The 25,684-nt window shown below is 42.6% G+C and overlaps 1 protein-coding gene and 1 long non-coding RNA gene across 2 annotated transcripts in view; one reads left to right on the top strand and one right to left on the bottom strand.

The window, feature by feature from the left end:
* The window catches only part of LOC135109883 (uncharacterized), a 48,311-nt gene that overhangs the window by 3,562 nt on the left and 19,065 nt on the right, over window positions 1-25,684 (top strand). The gene's annotated exons all lie outside the window — the stretch shown is intronic.
* On the bottom strand, window positions 15,352-24,302 carry LOC135109878 (cylicin-2-like). The gene is made up of 10 exons (XM_064021686.1): window positions 24,179-24,302; window positions 22,423-22,582; window positions 21,031-21,063; window positions 20,868-20,894; window positions 19,373-19,583; window positions 18,978-19,197; window positions 18,547-18,774; window positions 18,230-18,370; window positions 17,927-18,067; window positions 15,352-17,706 (listed from the first exon to the last, which is right to left on the bottom strand). Exons 2-10 carry the CDS (start codon window positions 22,580-22,582, stop codon window positions 17,557-17,559), a joined length of 1,311 nt encoding a protein of 436 aa, XP_063877756.1. The 5' UTR covers window positions 24,179-24,302; the 3' UTR covers window positions 15,352-17,556.

The following is a 25,684-nucleotide window of genomic DNA, read 5'->3' as shown; positions in this document are numbered from 1 at the left end:
TACGTACAGCCAGACACGAATACGTATGTTCGAATTGTACACACAAAAAAAAAAAAAAAACACACACACACACACACAAACATACACACGGACAATCATGAAAACGTACGGTTATTTTGTTCTAATGTACGATGACTTGACAGTACCGGATTTGTTTACACTTCCTCGCCCTTAATTCAAAACACACAAGACACACACACACACACACACACACACACACACACACACACACACACAAACAAGTAAGAAAACAGAAGGATATACACACAATTATGAAAAAAAAACAAAAACGAATGGTTGTGAAATTGTAATGTACGATACTTTCAACAATATCGGGCTTGTTTACATTTCCTCGCCCTCAGTTCCGCGCTCGATTGTGTGCTGTTGATTTTTCCCCATCAGAGGAACATTTTTGCAGCGTTGAGGCTGTGTTTGATCGCTGATAACCAAGTAATGTTGTTGCAGCGCAGGAGGAAGTGAGCAAGTTTGTGAGTTACAGGTCTCGTTAACTTAATTTACTACCTGACTGCAATCTTGAATCACCCATAATCTGGAAACTTTTTTTTTTTATCTAATCGTTTATCAATACTCCTCGTTCACTTGTTGTTGCTTTGAGGTTCAGACAGATGCGCGCAATCTGGAGTCAGTCATTATTGTCTGCTTTTTTGAGTTCACGTTGTCATTTTTATAACTTCTCGTGGGTTTTGTTAGAGTAGCTACGGTTTTAATTCAGCGTTTGCAATCTTAGTCTTGTTTTCATGTAACCGTGTCAGTAATTTCACTGTTGTTGTGGGATGGTGTGAATCTTTGTGGTGTGAATCTTTGTCCTTTCTTTTGGATGAAGTGAAGACAGTGTGCTCGTTTAATTCGCTGTAATAATAGTTGCAACATTAGACAGGACTAAGAGCAAAGATATCATGACAGTAACCGCAAGTTTGCTATATAAATGCTGGCACTGTTCTCGTCTTATTGTTTCGTCTTTGGTCGTATGTTTTTAGTACAATTCATGGTTTATTAATTTTTTAAGTCATTACGAAAACAGTTCTGGTAACAAACAAACACCAAATTCACTCGTTAAACACTACTACCATAATGCAGTAGATGGCCTAGTGTGTTTTTGTAATGTAATGAAATCAACATGCATAAAACTTACCTGTCCAACCCACCCACCTGTCCCCGTGCACCTGACACACACCTGGACACCAATTAAGCCCCAGGGATGCACCTCCAGTTACCTGTGTGGCCTGGGAGGATTGTGTACCAGGTGTAAATTTCTCTCTCTCTCTCTCTCTCTCTCTCTCTCTCTCTCTCTCTCTCTCTCTCTCTCTCTCTCTCTCTCGTGTGTGTGTGTGTGTGTGATAATGAATATGCAGGTATTTTTTCGCTTTATACTTTTCTTAAGCTTCAAAGAGTGTATTAGCATTTTTACTGTGTCCTCCTCCTCCTCCTCCTCCTCCTCCTCCTCCTCCTCCTCCATTTGAAGGTACCTTGGGGAGAGTTTAATATCCCACGAAAGGTTTTATGAGTGTGTAAAAATTTCCATGTGATGAAGAGACAGATTCTGAATAACAATAATCTACATAAATGTGTGTGTGTGTGTGTGTGTGTGTGTGTTTAATAACCACTTCACAGGAAAGTTATTCTTTTGAGAGGTGTCTGCGAATAATGTATTAGAAAAGCAATCAGGGTCTCATTTTGGATGCTTAGGGACAGGCATGTTTTGTCTCCCCTGCGCGTGAAAAACAGGGTACTTACTCATTTATCTTCAGATGTAATAAGAATAAGCAGGATGATCACCTCTCCTCCCTCACCTTACAAGAATTAAGGAGTCTACCCTAAAAATCATCTAGCTCCTGTCCGTTTTCTTTTATAGTCTTCTCTCGCCGTTTTCCTTTTGGTCTCTTGCGTTTACTTTTCTAGTTTTACGTTTTCTTTGTTCCTCATTTAGTTTTTTCCCTTTAAATTTTCAGTTGGACTTCTTATTTTCTCGTTTTCTCTTTCTCTTGTTTTTAGTTCTTATTTTTCTTATTCTTTTCTTTTGTTGTCTTTTCACCTTAACTCTTATTCTATTTCTTCTCTTGTCTAATTTTCTTCCTTCATTTTCTCTACATTCTCTCTCTCCTCTCTCACTTTATTCCTTCTCTTCGTCCTTTTCTGCATCTTCTCACTATTTTTTTCTCTCTTCTTTTCTTTTCTCCGTCTGCTCCTCTCCTTCTCTCTTTCTCTCTCTTCCCTCCCTCTTTCCTTTTCTCTCCGCTTCTCTCAACACATTTCTTCTTATTTTTCCTCCTCTTTCGTTATGTCCCTTTTATCATGTACTTTTATATCTCAATTTTCCCTCCTCCTCTTCCTCTTCCTTCTCTTCCTCTTCCTCTTCCTTCTCCATCTCAGTTTTCTGTTAACCTCCTCCTCCTTTTACCTCTCTCCTTTCTTTACTTCCTCCTTTTCCTTCTGTGCCTTTCTCTCTCTCTCTCTCTCTCTCTCTCTCTCTCTCTCTCTCTCTCTCTCTCTCTCTCTCTCTCTCTCTCTCTCTCTCTCTCTCTCTCTCTCTCTCTCTCTCTCTCTCTCTCTCTCTCTCTATTTCAAATTCCCTATCTTCCTTATCCGTTTTCCTCGTTCCTTCTTTCTCATTCCCTCTATTTCCGTATTTTCTTGTCCTCTCTTCCTTTCCTTTCCTCCCCTCTTCTTCTTCTTCTTTATTGGCATTTCCATATTTGTTTATCTGTTTTCCTTTGTCCTGTCATTCGTTGCTCTTAATTTGTTATATTCTCCATTCTTGTTCGTCTTCTTTTCTTCTCTTCTCTTATCTCCTCTTATTCTCCCTTACTGTCCCATTCTCTCCTCATTCGCTCTATAATCTCTCTATATTCCTTCTCTTTTCTCTCTATATCTTCTTCCTTCTTCCTTTTTTTTTTCTCTCGATTCTTTCTCCTCTATCTCACTTACTCCTTGTCCTCTCTTTACTCTCTCTCTCTCTCTCTCTCTCTCTCTCTCTCTCTCTCTCTCTCTCTCTCTCTCTCTCTCTCTCTCTCTGCTGTTCCTCCGCCATAATGGAAGTCTTTAGTCATTAGCTGGCCGTGTTTACCTCTCTCTCTCTCTCTCTCTCTCTCTCTCTCTCTCTCTCTCTCTCTCTCTCTCTCTCTCTCTCTAACTGCTTAATCCAATAGTGGACCGAAGTTGCTTCTTCCTCCACCGCGGCCTAGGAGGAGGAGGAGGAAGAGGAGGAGGAGGAGGAGGAGGAGGAGGAGGAGGAGGAGAAAAAAGGTTTGTTTATGTGATATTGTGTTTTGTTTTTATTATTTTTTTTATTTCGTTTTCTTTTTTTGTGTGATTTTTTAGATTAATTATATATTTGTATTGTTTTTTTTTTTTTTTTTTTTTTTTTTCAATTTATTCATTTATTTATTAAGGTGTAAACTGTGTGGTATGGACTTTCCCTCCCTCTCTCTCTCTCTCTCTCTCTCTCTCTCTCTCTCTCTCTGGAAATTAACAACATCAAAATGCAGTTGATTCTCGCGTCTAATGGCCAGGGAAAGAGAGAGAGAGAGAGAGAGAGAGAGAGAGAGAGAGAGAGGGAGAGGGAGAGGGAGCGCTCACCCCTCCTAGGAGCGTCTCAGGTTCCCGCTGTGAGAGCATGACAGCGCGTGAAAAAGGGAAAAAAAGAGGAAAAAAAAGGAAAAAGGAAAAGAGTAAAGGACGAGAGAGGAAAAAGAGTCTGATCCCTCGCTGAAAAAAAAGAGGTGATGAAGTAAGGGAAGGGAAGAAAGACGGATTCCTGACTGAAAAAGTGAAGGGAGATAAAAAAAAGAGAGAACGATAAAGGAAAGAGTGAATCCTGACAAAAAAGAAATGGAGGAAGAGAAAGAAAGAAAAAGAAAGAAAGAAAGAGAAAATGAGAAAGCAAAAAGACGAATTCCTGGGTAAAAAAAAAAAAGATAAAGGAAGAGAAAAAAAGAAAGAGAAAACGAGAAAGAGAAGAGATTCCTGACAAAAAAAAATGGAGGAAGAGAGAGAGAAAAAAGAAAAAGAGAAAATGAGAAGGGAAAAAGACGGATTCCTGGCTAAAAAAGAAAAAAAATGAAGGAAGAGAAAGAAAGAAAGAAAGGAAGAAAGAGAGAAAGCGAAAAAGAGAAGAGACCCATGAAAAGAAAAAGTAGTGAAGGAAGGAAAGGAAAGAAAGTGATCCTTAAAAAAAATAAATAAAATAAATAAAGCGACGAAAGAAAAAAAAGAAAAAAAAAAAAAAAAAGAAAAAAAGTCAATAAAATCTTTAAACAACCCAGGATTTAATCAAGGCATTTCCTAAGAGTGTTGACCTTTTCCCTAAACAGATCTTGCAATTTCCAGCGAGTACGATGTTTGGAGGTGACTGAAGGAGGAGAGAACTTGGCCCAGAATGATTCATAATTAGGAAAATGTGCCCCAAATATCAGTGAAAGGGTTTATTAGTCTATATCAATTCATGTTTGGCTTATGGACTTAAATCTAGCAGGACTTCGTAGGTTAGGTTAGGTTAAGTTAGGTTAGGTTAAGTTAGGTTACATTAGATTAGGTTACATTAGATTAGGTTAGGTTAGGTTAGGTTAAGTTAGGTTACATTAGGTTAGGTTAGGTTAAGTTAGGTTAGGTTAGGTTAAGTTAGGTTAGGTTAGGTTAGGTTAGGTTACGTTAGGTTAGGTTACGTTAGGTTAGGTTACGTTAGGTTAGGTTAAGTTAGGTTAGGTTAGGTTACGTTAGGTTAAGTTACGTGGGGAGGAACTGAATATTGTTTTTTGTGGAAGAATAAGTGAAGTAAGAGCATTAAAAGTGTGGTATAAGTAACACACTTTTATATTCGACAGTATTATTTTATCCCTGTTTTTCTACTCGTAAGATTTGAAATTGTAAGCTTTAGGTAATCTGGTCTTACTGCTGTTGAAGATTACACACACACACACACACACACACACACACACACACACACACACACACACACACACACACACACACACACACGCAACGTAAACTCCTGTGCAAATTGGAAGATTGTAAATATGCTACACTCCTCTTCCATTTCCTCCTCCTCCTCCTTCCTTTTCCTCTTCCTCTCCCTCCTCCTTTTGATGTTGATGTTGTTGTTGTTGTTGTTGTTCTTCTTCTTCTTCCTTTGCTTCTCCTCCTCCTCCTCCTCCTCCTCCTCCTGGTTTCCTACAACTACCAAATTTATAACCCTCGTTGTCTTCCTATTACTAACGAACCATATACTCCAGAGAGAGAGAGAGAGAGAGAGAGAGAGAGAGAGAGAGAGAGAGAGAGAGAGAGAGGATAAAAACGAAGGATGAAGACATATTGAGATGCATCAGTCACTTTCACTAAACTCACAAACGCGCACACGCCATTGGGTTCTCACGCTTCCTCACCCTTACTTCGTGTGTGTGTGTGTGTGTGTGTGTGTGTGTGTGTTCATTCATTTCAAGGAGGCGAATTTATTACCGTTTTCACACCACCAAATTGCTGAAGCTTACGTGTATTTCAGGGATTTTACGACCATACATATATCCCCTCCCCCCCCCCGTGTGTGTGTGTGTGTGTGTGTGTGTGTGTGTGTCGTGGGAGGCTGGCTTAATATGGTTAAAGTTGTTTATCTCGTCGTCAAGAATTTCACGGACTAGAGCAAACTTATTGGAATGTTGTTATATTGAGAGAGAGAGAGAGAGAGAGAGAGAGAGAGAGAGAGAGAGAGAGAGAGAGAGAGAGAGAGAGAGAGAGAGAGAGAGAGAGAGAAATATCCTAGCATTTCATCGTATTCACCACAATGCACCCTGGATTTAACGAGGATTTCCACAGAGAGAGAGAGAGAGAGAGAGAGAGAGAGAGAGAGAGAGGATTTTTTTTTTACTGTTCGGGGCTTTCAACCTCATTATAACACATTTTCCGCATCATTAAGAGTAGCTCCCTTGAAAACACATTGATATATATATAATGTGTTAATTAAGGTAATGTTAAATGTGGCCTGCATGCTGCGTCCTGTGACCTCCCCCAGTGTGACCTGCATTACTTTGACCCTGTAACATTCCCTCCTGTGACCTGCACCCTTCCTTCTTCTTTATGACCTCTCCTCTCGTGACTTCCTTCGCTGCTTCTGTTATGTGACCTTTTCCAAATGACCCTTTTTTTTTCTGGTCTGTAATCTTGTCTTTTATGACCTTTAGCCTTCCATATCTTGACCTATTCTTTCCCTAACGTGTGACCTTGTTGTGACCTTTTTTCCCCATCTTGTAACCTTTTCCTTACGTTCTTCATTCTTTTCCCTACCCTGTGACCTTTCCTGTTTCTACTACTACTACTACTACTACTACTACTACTACTACTACTACTACTACTACTACTGCTACGACAATGACAATAATAGTGATGGTAATAACAATACAAGTAAAAATGTCAAAAATGTTTCTCCTCCTCCTCGTCTTCCTCCTCCTCCTCCTCCTCCTCCTCTTCCTCGCTTGCAAGAAGACAATAAGGAAGATTAGAAGCAAGAATGAGGACAAACATTGCACCTCTTAACCCGATTAGAGAGAGAGAGAGAGAGAGAGAGAGAGAGAGAGAGAGAGAGAGAGAGAGAGAGAGAGAGAGAGATTAGTTCTGAGTGGAGTTCTGCTATGAAATGGATCTTATCTGCTTCCGGTTAATTACAGAAGTTTGTTTTTGGTCATTGTTGATACCTGCTTATTTGTCATGACCTGGTGGTGGTGGTAGTAGTAGTAGTAGTAGTAGTAGTAGTAGTAGTGGTAGTTCTCCCTGTACCTGTATCTGCAAAACACCTACGTTCTGTAAATGTTTCGAGTCCAATGTAAACTCCATAATTTAATTTCCTCGATGTAGTTTACAACATTTTTTTTTCTTCTCCTTTAAGTTAGTAGGACAAATATTACGAGTATGGATAATTATTTAGCCCCTCTCTCTCTCTCTCTCTCTCTCTCTCTCTCTCTCTCTCTCTCTCTCTCTCTCTCTCTCTCTCTCTCTCTCTCTCTCTCTCTCTCTCTCTCTCTCTCTCTCTCAATACCTGGTGCTATTTTCAATTTGAGAGAGAGAGAGAGAGAGAGAGAGAGAGAGAGAGAGAGAGAGAGAGAGAGAGAGAGAGAGAGAGAGTTGCCCGTATTATCATAATCTCCACAACACGACCTCAAAATTTTCCATGAATACTGAAGGGAAAAGATTATCAACCTAAAGTGTCTCTATTTCTCTCTCTCTCTCTCTCTCTCTCTCTCTCTCTCTCTCTCTCTCTCTCTCTCTCTCTCTCTCTCTCTCTCTCATAATCATTATTTTTCACTGACTATTTTGAAGTATTAAAAGTGTTGATTGTGTGTGTGTGTGTGTGTGTGTGTGTGTGTGTGTGTGTGTGTGTGTGTGTGTGTGTGTGTGTGTGTGTGTGTGTGTGCTTAATTAGGGAACAAGCTTCATTTCCTTGTTTTCTCAGGGTCGTCATTAGTGTTTGTGTGTGTGTGTGTGTGTGTGTGTGTGTGTGTGTGTGTGTGTGTGTGTGTGTGTGTTTTAGTTTGCGCCACTTTGGTTTATTATTAAGGCGGTGTAATTGTTTGTTGTTGTTGTTGTTGTTGAATATATAAAACTACTACTACTACTACTACTACTACTACTACTACTACTACTACTACTACTACTATTACTACTGTGATTATTGTTATTTTTTTTATTTTCATAAGTCATTTCTGTATTTGTTGTTGCTGTTTCTTCTCTTTTTTTCCTTTTCTCTTCTTCTCTCCCCTCCTTTTGTCTCGTCTCTCCTCTCCTCTCCTCTCCTCTCCTCTTTTATTCCCTTCTCTTCTCTTTTATTTCTCTCCTCTCTTCTCCCACTCCACCTCCTCTTCACACTCCACCACCTCTTCACACACCACCACCTCCACCACCTCCACCATTTTTTGTGACTCAAAGCACGTGGCTGGCCTTACTGATACCCAGAGAGAGAGAGAGAGAGAGAGAGAGAGAGAGAGAGAGAGAGAGAGAGAGAGAGAGAGAGAGAGAATGTGTGTGTGTTGGGACGAAGACTGAGCTGTGAGGTGGCTGCGGCCGTGGTGGGGTGGTGATGGTGGTGGCGGTGTTGCTACAAGGCTGAAGTAATGTAGTTATCATTGCAGGGGCTACAGGGACGCGCTAACGAAGGCATGAATAGCGAGGGGAAAAGAAGGGATAGTGGGCTGTGTTGTCATTACCAGCGGGAGAGTGACGGGAGAAATAGTGATGATGGTAGCGATAGTGAGGGTAGTATTCTGATGCGCTGTGCTGTCTTAGTCTTTTTCTCTCACTATTTTCAAAGGCCACAGAGATGATTAGGTGTTTCCTCAAGAGTCTTACCTGCTTCTGGTAATGTAGGAAGGTTGCTAATCTGTCACGAGAACCTTAAAAAACAGCATTAAAAAACACGTGTAACTTCATTTAGAGCCTTGTGAATGTAGTGGAGATACGGCGCAGAAGTGTTTCAGGATAAAGTCTCGAGAAAAGAGCAGTAAAATTAGTAGACATTGCAGAAGTGGTGTAAAAGTAGCATAATGATAGACTGGAGAAACAGATGGGCGGTTTGGAAGACGGAAATGGAGTTAGTAAGTGTTGGAAAGACGGTGCGTGATGATAGCAGATTGTGGAAAGAGAAAACAAGGGAGGTTTGAAAGGCTTGGATACAAAGTTAGGTTAGAGGAGAGAAAGAGGAAACTGATTAAGAGTTAGTGAGAATATTACGTGGAAAGAGGAGCAATAGAGATAACAAAGAGAGAGAGAGAGAGAGAGAGAGGAGAGAGAGAGAGAGAGAGAGAGAGAGAGAGAGAGAGAGAGAGAGAGAGAGAGAGAGAGAGAGATAATGGCTTTGGCACAAATGGAAACAACAAGAACAATGACAAAATATTAAAAAGAAAAAAAAGAAGAGAAAAACAGCGAAAGCCAAGTTACCACCACCACCACCACTACCACCACCACCACCACAAACCTGCATATTTCGCTTTTATCCAATTCAAATCCTATTCTTTTTAGACCCAGCACGCACTACCAACCCCCCCACCCCCCCACGTAACCATACTCGCATTACCCTACCACCCCCCGCTCCCCTAACCCACCTCTCCCCCCCTCCCCCACAAAAGAAAAGAGAAAACGGGAAAAAAATAGCAAGTTTCACAGTAAAACTACCACCAGTAACCCGAGCGATAGGGGAGCGGGGGGGGGGGGGGAATATATAAAGAAGTAAAAATGATTGTTATTTTGTTAGGTTTGTTAGGTCACTGAATGTTATACACGCGCTTGAGGTTTACTGAGGGGCAGTTTTATTTTTTATTTTTTTTGTTATTGCCTTGTTTATTTATTTTATTTTATTTTATTTTATTTATTTGTTTTATTTTCATTTTTTAGTTTAGTTTTCCCCTTTCTGTTCCGCGTTTTCTCTTTTTTTGGTACGTGTCAGTTCGAGTACGGCAAGTTGTATTGATGTTTGGACCCTGGCGTGGCGGTATAAGTGCGTTATGGAGAGAGAGAGAGAGAGAGAGAGAGAGAGAGAGAGAGAGAGAGGAGAGAGAGAGAGAGAGAGAGAGAGAGAGAGGTACAGACATGGAAAGGGCACAACAAAGCAACAATAGCAATATGAAAAGATGATGACAATGGTAAAGACGCCGAGGACAGAATACAATGGCGATGCAGATATTGAAAAGAAGGAATGATGCAGAAAGGAGAAAAAAACGTGGAACTAGTAGTAATTATTGCTGTTATAATAATGATAATAGTAATAATAACGAAGAGAATGGTGGATGAAAATGCATTGGTACAGATATAACAAAGAACAAAACAGCAAAAAATAAATGAATAAGTAAATAAAAGTAAAAATAAAGAAATATGAGAAGGACATCACTGGAAATCACTAGGTAGAACAGAAAACTTCACTCGTACCATCACATTCACACTGAAGCACTGCATTAACACACCCTGCATCCCTTACCAAATAATTAATAAAAACTGGAGAGAAAGACTTCACCTCCATCTATTCTTCTCACCATGACTTGACGCACATCCACTCTCCTCACCCACCTTGTCTATCCCTCACCTAGTACAGATTAAGATTTACTCATTATTAATTTTGATATAAAAAATGTATGCTTATCCTGTCCACGTACCTTGAAGAGTCTGCATCCATTCTTCCCTTCACCAGTCTCTGCCTCGTGATACACATGATCGCTAGGTTTTTTTTGCATGCCTTCCTGTCCTCTTTACTACCTTGTCCACCCTTCAGCCGGTACAGATAACCAGCACTGTGGGAGGCTTGTCAATACTCGCTCACTTTCCTCGTTATGACAATGTGTTCTTTATGACACTGGCACACACACCTCACAGCGCCACTCGCCCGCCTCATCACCGTCAGTTGCATGGTGTTAGGCTTTTACCGCCAAGAGTATAGAGTTGGTGTGGGTTTGTCTTAGTTCTCTCTCTCTCTCTCTCTCTCTCTCTCTCTCTCTCTCTCTCTCTCTCTCTCTCTCTCTCTCTGTTATGATGCAAATTGTTTATCTATGGTAATGAGTTTTTATTTCTCTCTATCCGGCTGTCCATCTGTTTGTCTCCTTGTCTGTCTGTCTGTCTGTCTGTCTGTCTGTCTACTCATCTATTTATCCACCCATAATCCATCTATATCAATCTATATCAGGCTCGCTCGCTCTCTCTATCTGCACTTTATTTTAACGCCTTAATTAAATTTGAGTTCATTAGCAAATTCGTTTCGCTTAATGATCTTGCTGGTATCGATGAATCTTTAGACGTGATGAACAAGTAAGACACAGTGTTCTCATTACATGCATAGGATCACACGCTGTTTATCACATTAACCAGCACATTTTGCTTGGTCTGATTGCGTTCCAACTAGTCAGTCAAGGCTCTTAACTTAATAATCCCCTCATGGTGTCTGTAAATCGCTTATGAATGAGCAAATGGAGATAATTTCATAGATTCGCTAAATTGGATCCCCTTTTTGGCGTCTGATTCCTTGTAAGTCGTCCAAGAAATGATAGATGTTGATTCTCGTATGAGTTGTGAAATGGAGGCGTGATTCGTCAGTACACGCGATTAGATTGCGTTAAACCGTCATCTTGTTTATAGGATTGGTTAAGATTGGTCCCTCTTTTTTGTCGTTTATGATTTCTTGTACGTGTTGTAACCTGACTCAGATGAAAAACGAAAGAAGGAAAGAACATCTCAGACGACAACAGTGGAATAAGGAAGGAATGAAGGTGTAAGAAAGAAAACGGAATAAATAAATGAGAGAGGAAGAATAACAAAGAGATTAGTAAATAAATGAAACAAAAACAAAAAAAAAAAGTGTTGTCATCTACATAAAGAAAGGAACAGACTCCATTTATCGTCTTCATACGTCACGGGAGAAATATTAGTACAATGTTCGTAATGCAGCGGTGCAGTTGCTTCCCATCACTCTCAGGCTAAAAGGTTCCTCTCGTTGCCTTTCACCAGGAGGGCTGTAAAGTGTAGCAATGAGGGGCCTTGTCTCCATCATCCCGCCTGTGTGTCTCGTCGTCTGTTTGTGTGCTGAGCTGCTTGTCTGACTGGCTGGTTGGTTGACTGGTTAGTTGAATGGAGTGACTGGCATTACTTGGTTGATTAATGGGCTGAGTGAGTGATTGGCTGGCTGACTGGCTGACTGGCTGGTAGAGTTGCTAAATGGCTGACTAACTGGTTTATTGCCTGACTGACTGAGTGAGTGAGTGGATGGCTGGCTGGCTAATTGACTGGTTAACTGACTGGCTAACTGACTGTTTTTTTGGTCGGTAGACTGGCTAAATGAATTGCTAAATGGCTGAATAACTGACTAGGTGTTTATTTGGTTGCCTCACTGACTGGCTGGCCAGCTGAATGACTCGCTGACAGACAGACAGCTTCATTAACTTGCTGATTGGTCCCCGGGCTAGCTCAGTGATGCATTTCTCATTGGCACTGCAGCCTCGGGTCCGCGTTAGCACAGCCTGGCAAACTTTTCAGGGACAGATCGAAACACACACAAAGTCGCCATTCATTAAAAATTTTCGCCTCCCATTCATCAATACCAGTGAATGTATTTTATGAGACGAGTGGGTGTAAATTTTGTGTGCGTCTTTTTTAACGACTAAGGCGTCAGGTGTGTCTCTCTTCATTGGCAAAGTAAGAGGATGACTGAGGAATCTAACCTAACCTAACCTGATGTGACTTAAGTAACCTAACCTAACCTGACCTGATCTAACCTAACCTAACCTAACTTAACCTAACCTAACCTGACCTGATCTAACCTAACCTAACCTAACCTAACCTAACCTAACCTAACCTAACCTAACCTGATGTGACTTAAGTAACCTAACCTAACCTGACCTGATCTAACCTAACCTAACCTAACCTAACCTAACCTAACCTGACCTGATCTAACCTAACCTAACCTAACCTAACCTAACCTAACCTAACCTGATGTGACTTAAGTAACCTAACCTAACCTGACCTGATCTAACCTAACCTAACCTAACTTAACCTAACCTAACCTGACCTGATCTAACCTAACCTAACCTAACTTAACCTAACCTAACCTGACCTGATCTAACCTAACCTAACCTAACCTAACCTAACCTAACCTAACCTGATGTGACTTAAGTAACCTAACCTAACCTGACCTGATCTAACCTAACCTAACCTAACCTAACCTAACCTAACCTAACCTGACCTGACCTGATCTAACCTAACCTAACCTAACCTAACCTAACCTAACCTGACTTAAGTAACCTAACCTAACCTGACCTGATCTAACCTAACCTAACCTAACCTGACTTAAGTAACCTAACCTAACCTGACCTGATCTAACCTAACCTAACCTAACCTGACCTGACCTGATCTAACCTAACCTAACCTAACCTAACCTGACCTAACCTGATCTAACCTAACCTAACCTAACCTAACCTAACCTAACCTAACCTGACCTGATCTAACCTAACCTAACCACTTCACCTCACCAATATATGAAATCAAGTGTACCCTTTTCATTACTAAGAAAATGTAAACAGATTAGTAGGATATGAAATTAGACTCCTTTTCACCCGTTAGGACAGCAGTACGTAATAAAATATGAAAATAAACAGTTTTCACCACTAAACACACGGGCACAATTATCGGACAGGAAACTTAGACCATTTTTTTACCACTAAGGACAATTTTAAGTGAGAGAAGTGGTGCGATATTACATAAAGGAAGATACAAGCGATTTTCCAGCTACGCATTACACAGTTCATTCCCGCGTGGTGGGCGTGGCAGCGTTCCCTGTTGCCAAGACTGGTGAAATGTTTGAATGGTGGTGTCAAAGCTCTCAGGAAATTGCGTGCAGTGGAGAACGTATCATTAAAACAGGACAGTCCACGCGCGCGCACACATACACACACACACACACACACACACACACACACACACTCACTCACTTTGCTTTCATTTAGTTACGAGTTTTGATCACTGGCTTTATGTGGCTTCTAGATAACAACCAGAGAGAGAGAGAGAGAGAGAGAGAGAGAGAGAGAGAGAGAGTATAAACGCAGCAATCAAGGCCAATCCAACTGCTTTCCTGACTTTTCTAGCCTCAGTTGCGGTTTCTGATTCCATAGAAACGATTGGATGCTGTTGTTTAGCTCTCTCTCTCTCTCTCTCTCTCTCTCTCTCTCTCTCTCTCTCTCTGGTAGTCCCTCTTTTTCTTTATTTCTTTTACCTACTTTTATATACATTTTCTTCTCTTATCCTTCCTTTCGTCGTGTTCAGTAAAAAGTTTGTAATCTGAAAGTCTTACTAAGTTTGCGTCCGACTTTCCATCAGTTACTGGAGGCTGTTGACGGCTTTTCAATCAGGAGGAAGGGAAGATGAGAGGCGGGAAGGGGAGCTGTATAGGAAGAGGAGGAGGAGGAGGAGAATAGGAGACGATGATGGAGGAGGAACAGGGTAAGATAATTTAAATATTTTGAGAGAAAAGGTTTTGGGAGAAGAGAAGGTGAGAGAAAACGGGAAAAAAGATTAGGATACGAAAAAAAGAAAAAAAATAGGAAGAGAACGAGGGGCAGGAGGAGGAAGAGGAGGATTAAAGTAGCAAATAATCTGAAAGAGAAAGAAAAAAATATAAAAAAAAAGAAAAACCAAGAAAACAGGAAGATATTGCGATAAAAAGGAGGAAAATGAATAAGGAGGAGAAGCAAGAGGAGGAGATGATGGAAAGATAAGTGGAGGAAGAAGTGGTGGAGGTAATGGACGTAATGGAGGTAATGGTGAAGGGGACTGAAGATAAATTAAGGCAACTGATGATTTATTTCTGGCACTCCTGCATTGTGGCCCTGGGACGCTGGAGGAGGAGGAGGAGGAGGAGGAGGAGGAGGAGGAGGAGGAGGAGATGAAAGTGGCTGATTAATTTGTTTAATTAATCTGAGTTGCCTTTCCCTCGTCTACTTCATACTGGTGCTGGTGAAAGAGGAGGAGGAGGAGGAAGAGAGAGAGAGAAAGAGGAGGAAGAGGATGAGGGAGGTAGAAGAGAGAAGGGAATAGTGAATACCAGTGGAGAGAAGAAGAAGAGGAAGAGGAGACAAGAGAGAGAGTTGCATAAGTAGTAGTAGTAGTAGTAGTAGTAGTAGTAGTAGTAGTAGTAGTAGTAGTAGTAGTAATGAAAACCAATGAAGAACGAATAGGTAGATGGATAAAAGAAAGATTCTCTCTCTCTCTCTCTCTCTCTCTCTCTCTCTCTCTCTCTCTCTCTCTCTCTCTCTCTCTCTGCCTGGAAATTAGACTTGTTTCCACGTGTTTACTGTTCACTGAGCCACGGAAATTAATATATTTTGCTGCGCCACGTAACCTGAGAGAGAGAGAGAGAGAGAGAGAGAGAGAGAGAGAGAGAGAGAGAGAGAGAGAGAGAGAGAGAGAGAGAGAGTTATATGGACAAACTTATTCTTTATCTGTAGTTATCGATCTAAAAACTGGAGGAGGAGGAGGAGGAGGAGGAGGAGGAGGAGGAGGAGGAGGAGGCGGAGGAGGAGGAGAAAAAGAGAAAGAAGAATATGTTGAGAGTAAAAGACACAGAAAATTGAAGAGAAAGAATGATACAAAAAGAGATAACGAAAAGAAAAGAAAAAAATGAAATGGGTAATACAAATGAAAAGCAATAAGTAGACGAAAGGTCAAAATAGAAAAGAAAAATTGAAAGAGGAAAAATTAAAAAAAAATGCAAAGAAGTAAAGGCAGTGAAGAAGAAGAATGTAGACGGAAAACAAAAGGGATAACGACAAAATAGAGGAAAGAAAAATAAGAAAAGGAAAAAAAAAAAGAAAAAACACATCATTATCTTATCCTAAAGTGTTTATTAATAAAGTACACAATAAATTAAATAACCTTAACTAGTAATAATACACATACATAAAACGAAAAGAAAAAATAAATAAAATAAATAAAACAACAAAAACAAACAATAACAACAATGGTAACATAACAAACTGGGCTGTCACTGTGGGGCAAGAGACCTTGTATCGTTCTGTCTTGGTGATGTTAAGCAATAAAAAGATGGCTGACCGTGGCTTCCTAAATCCGTATGTGGCCCCGCCCCCCCCTCCCTCACCCCCCACTCCGAGAACCCCCCTCCCTCACCCGGGAAGGGGCGGGGCGGGAGGGGGGAGGGTTTGGAGGGCTGAGTCACCGCGTGTCCGTTAACTCTGGTCGGTTTGACTCGCCGTGGTCGTCTGCTGCGGCGCGTGGGTCTCAGACGTGCACTTCTGAGGCCGTGTGCACCTTGGATCAATCAATTTTTGTCATATTTTATAATATTTTATAGTTGGGATTAATTTTTGTTCAGTTTTCATTAATTTTTTAAAGTTTTTTGTAATTTTGTATCCTTGAGGAGGCGAGAGCATCATGAAGCGAAGTGGAATGGCATGAGCGAATTTAAAACCAGGCCTATACTTTGGTTCTCGTATGTACAAAACGTTTATGTAATTGGGTATGAGTGATTTATGGTTCAAGCCGCCGCCTCGAAGACCAGCAGTGCTAGTTTGGGTGAAAAACGTGGTAGGTGGATCAGGAGAGCACTGCAAATCTGAGGGCGTGAGGATGTTGGTACCTCAGGCGGCGGTGCGGTGAACGAGGGAGGCTGGGACCAGAAGGAGCAAAGGACCTAGGTCTACACTGCCACTCCACACTGACGCCTTCACGAAAAAAAAAAAAAAAAAAAAAAGGAAAAGAAAAGTTGACTGGATTTTTAGTTCCCTAAGCGGCTAACGTAAAATTTGGCGCGTTAACAAGGCTGATTTCTTTTCTTTATTTTTTTGGCGATATGTCTTTTGTATATTGAAGAAAGGGATATTTTTTATCTTTGTAAATTTTAGTACTTATAAAACTCTCTTTACGTTTCTTCGCCTTTTTAGCTTTCTCTTCATTTTAACAATCAATAATTGACAATTTTTGATTGCTCGAGTGGATTTGAAGATATTATTTTCCTTTAACGTGTGGAAAATAACCTTTTTTGATGCTCTCGTTTTCATTCCTTCAACGATATTCAAGTTCCACTCCAACACGCAAAGGATTTTTTTTTTTTTTTTTTTTAATGGGAGATTCTGAAGATGAAATTTAGTTCCGTGATCTTAGTTGACTTCACCGTGAGAGGGCGAGGAAGAGAGGGAAGGGCCCCGGATGACATCGGTAACTTAGAAAACGAGAGAACAACAAGGAGTCTTGAAGTCAGTAGGAAGATGAAAGGCAACCATGATACACGTGAAGAACCATAAGGACTAACCTGAGAGGACATGTAAGAGAATAATTAACCTTAAAAGCATAACAAAATAGCCGGAAAACACAAACAACTCCCACGTAAACCTCTTGAAGGAACATTTTACGCGGGGAATAAGTGGGGAGAAGGCTAAGCAAACATTGGCTCCCAGGTCTCTGAGGAGGTGGAAGGCCTGGGAGGATCAGACGAGATAAGGCACGGGGGACACATTGCCTGCTGGGGATTGAAATCTTGGGGGAGGGAGAATACTAAGGGGCTTCAGAGATTGAGAGAGATCTTGGGGCATGATAGTAGATTCAGACACGTGAGGAAGGGAATTTCGTTGCTTTTTATAGATTCTGAACCTTCTGGGAGTGAAAATATTGACTCATTACGTGTATATGACAAAACTTAGATGACAAGAAAGGTATGAGTCTACCAGGCACGTTACTGTAGATCCTGAATCTTCTCGGACTGACGTGAACAGATTTACTTCATTTTTATAAGGGATAAGGCAGTCTGTGAATCCTACAAAAATTTACCAGACTTTTTTTGTTATTTTTATAGATTCTGAAGCCTCTGGGAATAAAATTAGAAGTCTCCATTCGTGATAAGGGATAAAGCAGTGTCCGAGTCCTGTGAAAGCTTGACAGGAACATCTTTATACTTTTTTTTTATAGATTTTGAAGCCCCTGGGAATAAAAAAAAAAATTGTCTCATTACTGGAGGAGGAGGACAAGGCACTTATATTGAGTCCTGCTAAGGGTGTGTTGGGTTGAGGTGAAGACTTAAGAGGTCCTGTTGGTGGTGGTGGCAAGGATGGACCTCGCTGAAGCCATGAGCCTCTTGCTGGCGAAGGGCGTGATGCGGTTCAGAGAGTTCTCCATGAAGTTGTTGTCAGCGCCAGTCTTCACCTCCTTGTGCAGCGAACCCTCCACCTGGAACGAGGACACCGCCGTCAGATAGGTAGAGATGTGGGTAGATAGATAGATAGGTACACAAATAAGCAGGCCTTCCCTTCCCTTCCCTTCCCTTCCCTTCCCTCCCATTATCCTTTACCACACCCTTCCCATCCTGCACTCCATACCAACAAATCAAGCCCACCCGCACGTCTCACCAAACCAACAGTCCCTCAGCCTTCCCCAGCCTGTTTCTTACCCGCACAATACTTGGCTTGGCAATGTGGAAGTTAGATACTCTAGCCCTGCCGTCAGCTGATACCAGGATGCTCATTTTGCCTCTCAGCTCAGGGGAAGTAGCTCGTGCTGTCCTGCTCACTGCATCCCTGCCGTATCCGAACTAGGGAGAAATATGAGGAAAAGTTAGAGGTGTGTGTGTGTGTGTGTGTGTGTGTGTGTGTAGAGGTGAACGAACCACTCACTCATTCATCCAGTCACCCACTCACCCATTCGCTCTCTCTCTCTCTCTATATATATATCTCACTCGCTCACACTCACTCACCTTCCTTTCCACGGAGAGGCCAACTGGTCCTAGGGCAAACTGAGACCTTATTTCCTTAGCGTCCTTCCTGTTGATCACCTTGACGTCTCCCACGCGGCGCAGGGTAGCGATGCCCACCACGTTAGCGCGGCTCGTGCGGACCTGCGGATGGGGAAGGGGATGCAGGTGGTCAGGTAAGTGCTCAGGTGTGTTTAGGTGTGGAGTGTGTGTGGAGACGATTATGAGGACAATGTAGAATGAGTGACGTCATATTACATCACATAACATAAATATTACTATATACTCGTTTGTGCGTTCGTCTGTCACATTTTTCTTACTTTAGGGATGGACTTCTTGGTCCTCCTCTTTCCACCCTTGGTCTTCTTTTGTTTCTTGCTGTTCTTCTTGTTGCCCTTCTTGCCCTTGCTCTTGCCCTTGCCCTTGCCCTTCTTCGGGCCCTTCTTGGCTTTGGGGCTGCCAGCGGGTCTGTTCTTACGCGAGGTCTCCACAGTTTCCTTTGCTGCCTCGGCAAGGTCCATGTCTCGCGCCTCACGTGCAGAGTCAGCCTGAAATCAGAGAAAACGGAAGCTTGTGTTATAGAAAATGAGTACTTTTTGGGGAGACTATCTTAATTTTGAGATTGTTTGGGATTTGTTAGAAAAAAGGGATCTTTTTGCCTGACCAACTTTTGAAATATATCTATATATTAGTTAGAAAGTATAAACAAATAAAAGAAATTCCTTTATAGTTTCGTAAAAACACAATTTACCTCATCTACTTGCTCCTGTTCTTGTTCCTCCTCCACCTCTCTCTTCTGCCTTGCCTCCACATGCCCGGCCTCCGGCATTGTCGCCACTTGTTCCTCCTCCTCCTCCTCTTCCACCCCGACAGCCACATCCACACTCAGGTCCTTAGGGTGGCGGGTGTTCTTCCTTTTCGTCTTGTCTCCCTTCTTGTCTCCCTTTGGTCCCTTCTTTGCTCCCTTCTTCCTGTTAGCCAGAAAGGAAAAGGGAGAAAATTGTAGTTGTAGTAGTGGTGGTGGTAGAGTACGGTGTGGTTTTGAATTTGGGAGGAAAATGGACTCGTATATATAATGAAAACTGCTATTTTTATGGAAGACTACACTGTTTTGAGATGCTAAGTAACATCCTCTCTCTCTCTTACCCCTTGCCCTTCTTGTCACCGCCAGTCTTGCCCTTGTTCTTGTTCCCCTTCTTGCCAGTCTTCCCGCTTGGCTTCTTCTTGCTGTTGAGGCTGATGCTCATGGGGTCGTTGCGTGTGCGCGCTTGAGAGTTCATGCGCCTGAACATCGTGTCGACAAAGTTGTTGTAGCGAGAGAGGTCCTCCTGCCCCGCCCCTGTCTCGTCCTTGCTTCCTGCGGCACAGAGGGAGAGGAATGCACGGATAGAAGTATTGGGTCTTGAATTTTTGTGTCTCGGTTTGCCTCGGTGTATGTAAATAGCGTAGTGTAGTGTAGTGGAGTTTTCAAGGGTGTTTTGTTTTGTGGTTCTAGTGTTTTACATAAGGAGCAAGTGGTGTTAGTTTTCGAGGTGTTTTTATGGTCCCAGTGCCTCATGGAACGTAATTTCAGTGTTCTTGTGTCATATCTTCTTTTAACAGGCTCCAGTGGAAAGAGTTTTCAAAGTTGTTGTTTTTTTTTTTTTTCCATTACTGTAAGTTTATCGGAACGTGGGTGAAGTGTTTTCGTGGCTTATCTCTCCTTTAAACAGGCAATAGTGGAAAGGGTTATGGTTTCCAAGGGTGTGTTTTTTATGATTCCAGCGACAGTTTGACAAGAATGATGAGTAGATTTAAAGCTAACAAGTTCCAGTCTTAAGTTTCTGCTGAAAAAAAAAAGAAAAAAAAAAAAGCCAGTCTTATCATGAATGGACAGTTTTGAAGGTGCTAGATAGATACTAAGACAGCGAGGGACGAATAGAAATGAAACATGAAGATAAACATAGATTATTGAAGTGGTGGAGAGTCGGACATATTAGCACATCACTGACTTAAGGAATTGTGGCATGACTAGACGAGTGCAAGGGCTGTGTGGATGGCAGGCGAAGATGAAACAGGTAGACAATGATGGAGGTAACGGGGGAACAGGTAGACAATGATGGAGGTAGACAATGATGAAGGTAACGGGGAAGCCGGTTTGATTAGTACAGGTCCGGTTTGACTAGTTAATGACATCACCTAGCAGGATTTAGGAATCGGTTAGTTTAGAGAGTTTCTTACCGGACAGGTCTTTTTGTATCAAGGGAAACGGGGATGCTGGAAACAGGGTCTGAGGGAAGGAGGAAACTTAGGAGGGTGTGGAATGAGGGAATGAGGGAAGGAGGTAGTCACGGAGTAAACAAATATGAAAATGAGATTGGAATGCTTTATTGAAGTAGGAAGATGAAGATATAATGCGTGGTGAAGGTTTTGAAAGCTTTACGTGTTTGTTAAGGGATGTTTAGTATAATATTGGAGCTTGTGAAGAAGATGAGGTAGACAGTGAATAGACAAATAACTGGAAATGAGGTGAAATGCGTAACTCAAGTAGAAACATGGACACGTGATAAGTTAGTTGTCATGCAGGAGGAAGGAAGGAATAGATAAACAAAAGGAAATTATACAAAACAAGATGGAAAACAAAACACAAAAAAAAACTTACGGCCTTCTGCTTCTGCATCGCCGTCCACTGTTGGAAAAAAAAGAAAAAAAAATGGTTAAAAAGAAGGAAACAAATCATAAAGGTATCGACTTCCATTTAACTTCAAGTCTTATGGAGAAGGAATATTTCACAAGAATAAACGGAAATAAAAAAACGAACTTACTAGTTGCCAGTGCTGCTTCATCGTCTTCATTATCTGTGAGGGAGAGAGAGAGAGGGAGGGAGACAAAATTAGTGATCTTATCGTAGAGAGAGAGAGAGAGAGAGAGAGAGAGAGAGACAGGTTTGATATTTTTTTGTCTATCTGTTGTTTTAGATCACAAGAATAGCTATTACCTCAGTTAACGTGTGTGTGTGTGTGTGTGTGTGTGTGTATGTGTGTGTGTGTGTGTGTGTGTGTATGTGTGTGTGTGTGACGGGAGGAAATGAAGAGAAAATTGCTCATTTATTTCTTATCTCCATTTTTTTCCGAGTCGGTAGCGAGAAAAGGAGGAGGAGGAAGAACAGAAGATGTGGAGTAGAAGGAAGACGATGAGGAATAAAAGTAGGAGAAAGACAATCCGTAAGAGGAAGAGGAAAAAGAGCAAGAGGAGTAAGAGGAGGAGGAGGAAGAAAAGGAAGAGAAAGAAGGACGAGAATAGAAAAACAAACAAACAAACAAACAAACACACAAAGCAACTGAAGGAAGAAGAGGAGAAACAACAACAACAACAACAACAACAAAGAAGGTGAACAAAAAAACAAGCAGGAAGAATAGAGAGGAAACCACAATGGAGGAGGAGGAGGAAAAAAAAAGAGGAGGAGGAGGAGGAGGAGGAGCAAAAGGTGGGTCAGAAGGTCACCTCACAATCCGGCGGCATGAAGAGCGTGACATGAAAGACGTGACCGAGTTTCAGTTGTTGACGTTACAGTGAAGATTTTCTGGCTCTCGTTCACTGCTTCTAAAATTGATGGTTCTCTCTCTCTCTCTCTCTCTCTCTCTCTCTCTCTCTCTCTCTCTCTCTCTCTCTCTCTCTCTCTCTCTCTCCATAGGGATGCAGTTTTGGTGGAGCCTTTCAGAAATAGATAAATGTGCTTGCAAAAATTAGTGGTCAGTTTTTTTTCTCGTCTTTTTTGAGTTAAAGGTGATAGTTTTAGTGGTGCCTTTCATAGATGGATAGATAGATGGATGGGTGGATAGATAGATGTTTCTTGACCTCAGTATTAATTTGTACACAAGTAGATAGGTATAGATAGATAGGCTGATGGTTATATGTGTATAGACTTTGATATTTAAGCATTCCTCATGAAACTGTTTACTGTGACCATGAAACTGCGCAAACAACGTAACATACAAGGGAAACGGGAATAGAGAGAACTGAAGGAGGCAAAGAAAGAGGAAGAAGAAAACGACGAGAACTGAAGGAGAACTGAAGAGAAAGATGAAGAATGGGATGAAAACTGAAGAGAAAGAGAAAGCGATGACAACGAAGAAGGATAAAAACTGATATGATAAACAAAAACAACAACTACTACTACTACTACTACTACTACTACTACTACTACTACTACTCACTGAAAAGATCCCGCAGCAGTCTGGCCGCATCGAACCTTCCATCATCATCAACCTCAACTTCTACCTCCGCCATGCCATCTTCCCCTGCTACCGGATGTTCCAGGGGCTCCTCCGCCAGCGCCAGCCCCACCACAGCGGCCAACAACAGTAACAGACGCATCTGGAGGGAAAACACGAGGGTCAAGGAGGTGTGGAAATGGGGAGTAAGGAGATAGGAGTGAATATGTGGGTTGGTGTGGTGTGGTGAAGAAGTGGGAAGGAGGAAGAGAGAGAGGGAGGGTGAGAGAGAGGGAGAGGGGAAGAGAGAGGGAGAGGGAGGGTCAGTGGAGAGGAAATTCATGTGTATATTGTAGAAAAAAGAAAATTAAATGAAAAAGTATTGGTTTTTAGAGAGAGAGAGAGAGAGAGAGAGAGAGAGAGAGAGAGAGAGAGAGAGAGAGAGAGAGAGAGAGAGAGAGAGAGAGAGAGCTTTTCACCCATTATTTCATCTCTATTGCTTTCCATTATAACTTTTCTCGGTACTCTAATTTCTCTCCCCCTCTCCCTCCCCTCCCTCTTAGGTTGGAATTTCCGGAGTTCATTGCATTGCTCTCACGACTCTTGCTCCTTCCCCTCTTCCTCCCCTCCCTCCCTCCCTCCCTCCCTCCCTCTCTCTCTCTCTCTCTCTCTCTCTCTCTCTCTCTCTCTCTCTCTCTCTCTCTCTCTCTGCTGGTGTTATGTTCATATTGTCATTGGCGTTCTTCAGTGTCGTGAACTTTCTGTGCCTTCTGTTCTCGTAAGGGCGCCGCGTCGCGTAACCTGAAGGGCAGCGGCAGGTTGTGAGGCATGGCGGCCGTCTGGGAGGAAAGGGGAGGGAGGGAGGAATGGCAGCTCGGGGTTGTGGGTGTTGTTGGCGAGGCTGGCAGGGGTGCAGGGGTGTAGGGTCAAGTCTCAGGGAATGTGGGTCACCCGGCCACTGCTCCCAGGCCAGGTGTGGGTCAGCGGGGCGGAAGGCGTTTGGTTTACCTCTCAGCGCATCCCGAGGCGGTGGTGGTGGCGGCGTCTTTTGCCTCCATTAACACATTTTCGCAGGTGCCGCTACGCCCGGCAGGGAGGGACGTGTGTGTCTTGGTGAGGACAGGGACAGTGCTGGGGTGAGGCCCCGCCTGCGTAATTCTTCTAGCAAAGCGTCAGTTTTCAAGCAGCTTCTCCATTGGTGTGGAGGAGTTCAAGGTTACTGGAGCATTGGGAAGGATCCCTCTTGTCACGCTCTTCATCTGACCTGGCCTGGGCACAGCCGCTGGGGAGGGCGAGGATCAGGGATGTTTTCATTAGTGGTGAGAGGCCGTGGCGCCACCTCACGGAGCTGTGGCCTGGCCACGGGGGTGACAAGTCCAAGGAGGCACGTGGGGCCACTGGGGAGGTCCGGCATGCGTGTCACAGGGCAGCACGGCTTGGTGGGGCGGCGTCTTTGAGCAGACACGTCCTGTGTTGCACTAACTTTTGGGCAGATCACTGAAACCTTGGCATCGCGTGGCGGCCTGAGCCTCAGGGTGCCATGTCCCTCATCCATTGAGTAAACCCGCCGGGGGAGCAGCGAACCATCGGGGCGGCGGCAACCATGTCCACCAGCGGCCGATCACATCCCACCGCCTCGACGTGATCATGTCCAGCAACGTCGCCGCGCTGCGCAGTGCAGTACAAGCTATCCACGCTCCTCCACTACGCCACCACAGCCACCACCACCACCACCACCACCACGATCACCCATACGCACCTCTCTCACTCCAGGCTCCTGGTCGCAACTGCGGCTCCTCCTCCATCGGGCTCCGTTTTATACGTGACCTAGAGGAGGCTTCGAGTCGGAATTCACTCAAGAGAAACTCGGCGGCGGCCGCGAAACCGGCCCGTAACCAGGTCAGCCGGGAGGCGGCGGGAACAGTTAGGGCGAGGGGCTTCCTCGTTTGTGTGTGTGTCTGTGTCTGTGTGTGTGTGTGTGTGTGTGTATGCATGTCTGTATGTTAGTGTGTTAGTGTGTCTGTCTGTCTGTGTGTCTGTTTTATAGTAACAAATTTAACGTTTCATAACACATGAAGAAGGTGGAAATAGACAAGAATTAAAAAAAGAATAACAACAAGTTGGGAGGAAGAGCATCTGGTGTGCTGCTGCTGTTAGTGAAGAAGAGTAAGAGAAAAGAGAACAGAGTGACAAGGAAGAGGAAACACGAAGGATACAAAGCGATGAAGAAGAACGACAACAAAAACAACAAGAAGGGAAATAACCCGGAAGAAACACATCGAGAGCAAAAAAAAAAGAAAAAAAAAGAAAAGAATAAATGAATAAAAAATAACGCTTCTGTAATGCAAAAAAGAAAGAGAGGGAAAGGAAAACATAGTAAATAAAAAAAAGCATTGTAGGTGAAAGAAACTGAAGATAATATGACCTGTGTGTGTGTGTGTGTGTGTGTGTGTGTAGGTGTGTGTAGGTGGTGGTCACGAAGGATTTGTAAAGTTGCAGATGAAAGTGTAGGATACTTAGGGTATGAAGGAGTGGGTGGTGATGGTGATGGTGGTGTAGGTGGTGGTAGTGGTGACAGATGGTGGTGAAAAAAATTATAAGATACAAGGGAATTATTTCGGGGTGTGATTCTTGTGGTTGGTTGTGGCGGTGGTGGTGGTGGTCATTGTGGTGGGGTGATGATAGGTCTGGTGGTGGTGGCGGTGGTGATGCTGGTGATTGTCGTGAGATAGTCATAAAAAATTTCCTTCCTGTTCGCATTTTTTTCTTTTTTTAGTGTTGTTGCTGGCACACAGACACACACACACACACACACACACACACACACACACACACACACACACACACACACACACACACACACACTCCTGCACTTAACCTAACCTAGCCTAACCAAACCTAACATCATCACAAGTACAGATTTTCAGAGATTAAACATGAAAAAAATAGAACAAATACAATGTTCTTTGAAAAGAGAATATGTGGGTGGATGTAAGTAAACCTTCCGGCTTTCTCTCTCTCTCTCTCTCTCTCTCTCTCTCTCTCTCTCTCTCTCTCTCTCTCTCTCTCTCTCTCTCTCTCTCTCTCTCTCAGTCATTCACCCAAAAATCTCTTTTTTTAATTCTTACATGTTAAAATCAATAAGTTTGTATTCGTATCTCAAGAGCATTCAAGGCATCTCCATAAATCCTAACACTTTAAAATCTGTAGTATTCTTGTCATAAACTCCATAATTCTCTCGTATTTCAAACACAGTGCGCATCTC

The sequence above is a fragment of the Scylla paramamosain genome, chromosome 19, assembly GCF_035594125.1.
Source record: "Scylla paramamosain isolate STU-SP2022 chromosome 19, ASM3559412v1, whole genome shotgun sequence".
In the NCBI taxonomy this organism is placed as follows: Eukaryota; Metazoa; Arthropoda; class Malacostraca; order Decapoda; family Portunidae; genus Scylla; species Scylla paramamosain.
This window is presented reverse-complemented; position numbering and strand designations above follow the sequence as displayed.

Bases quoted from the DNA above. Each gene is read 5' to 3' on its own strand.
- LOC135109878 (XM_064021686.1), bottom strand. From the start codon at position 22,582: ATGCGTCTGTTACTGTTGTTGGCCGCTGTGGTGGGGCTGGCGCTGGCG. The intron at 18,775-18,977 runs GTAAATTGTGTT...CTCTGATTTCAG, and splicing joins AACAGGAGCAAGTAGATGAG to GCTGACTCTGCACGTGAGGC. The intron at 18,068-18,229 runs GTGAGTGAGTGT...ATTTCTCCCTAG, and splicing joins GCCTCTCCGTGGAAAGGAAG to TTCGGATACGGCAGGGATGC.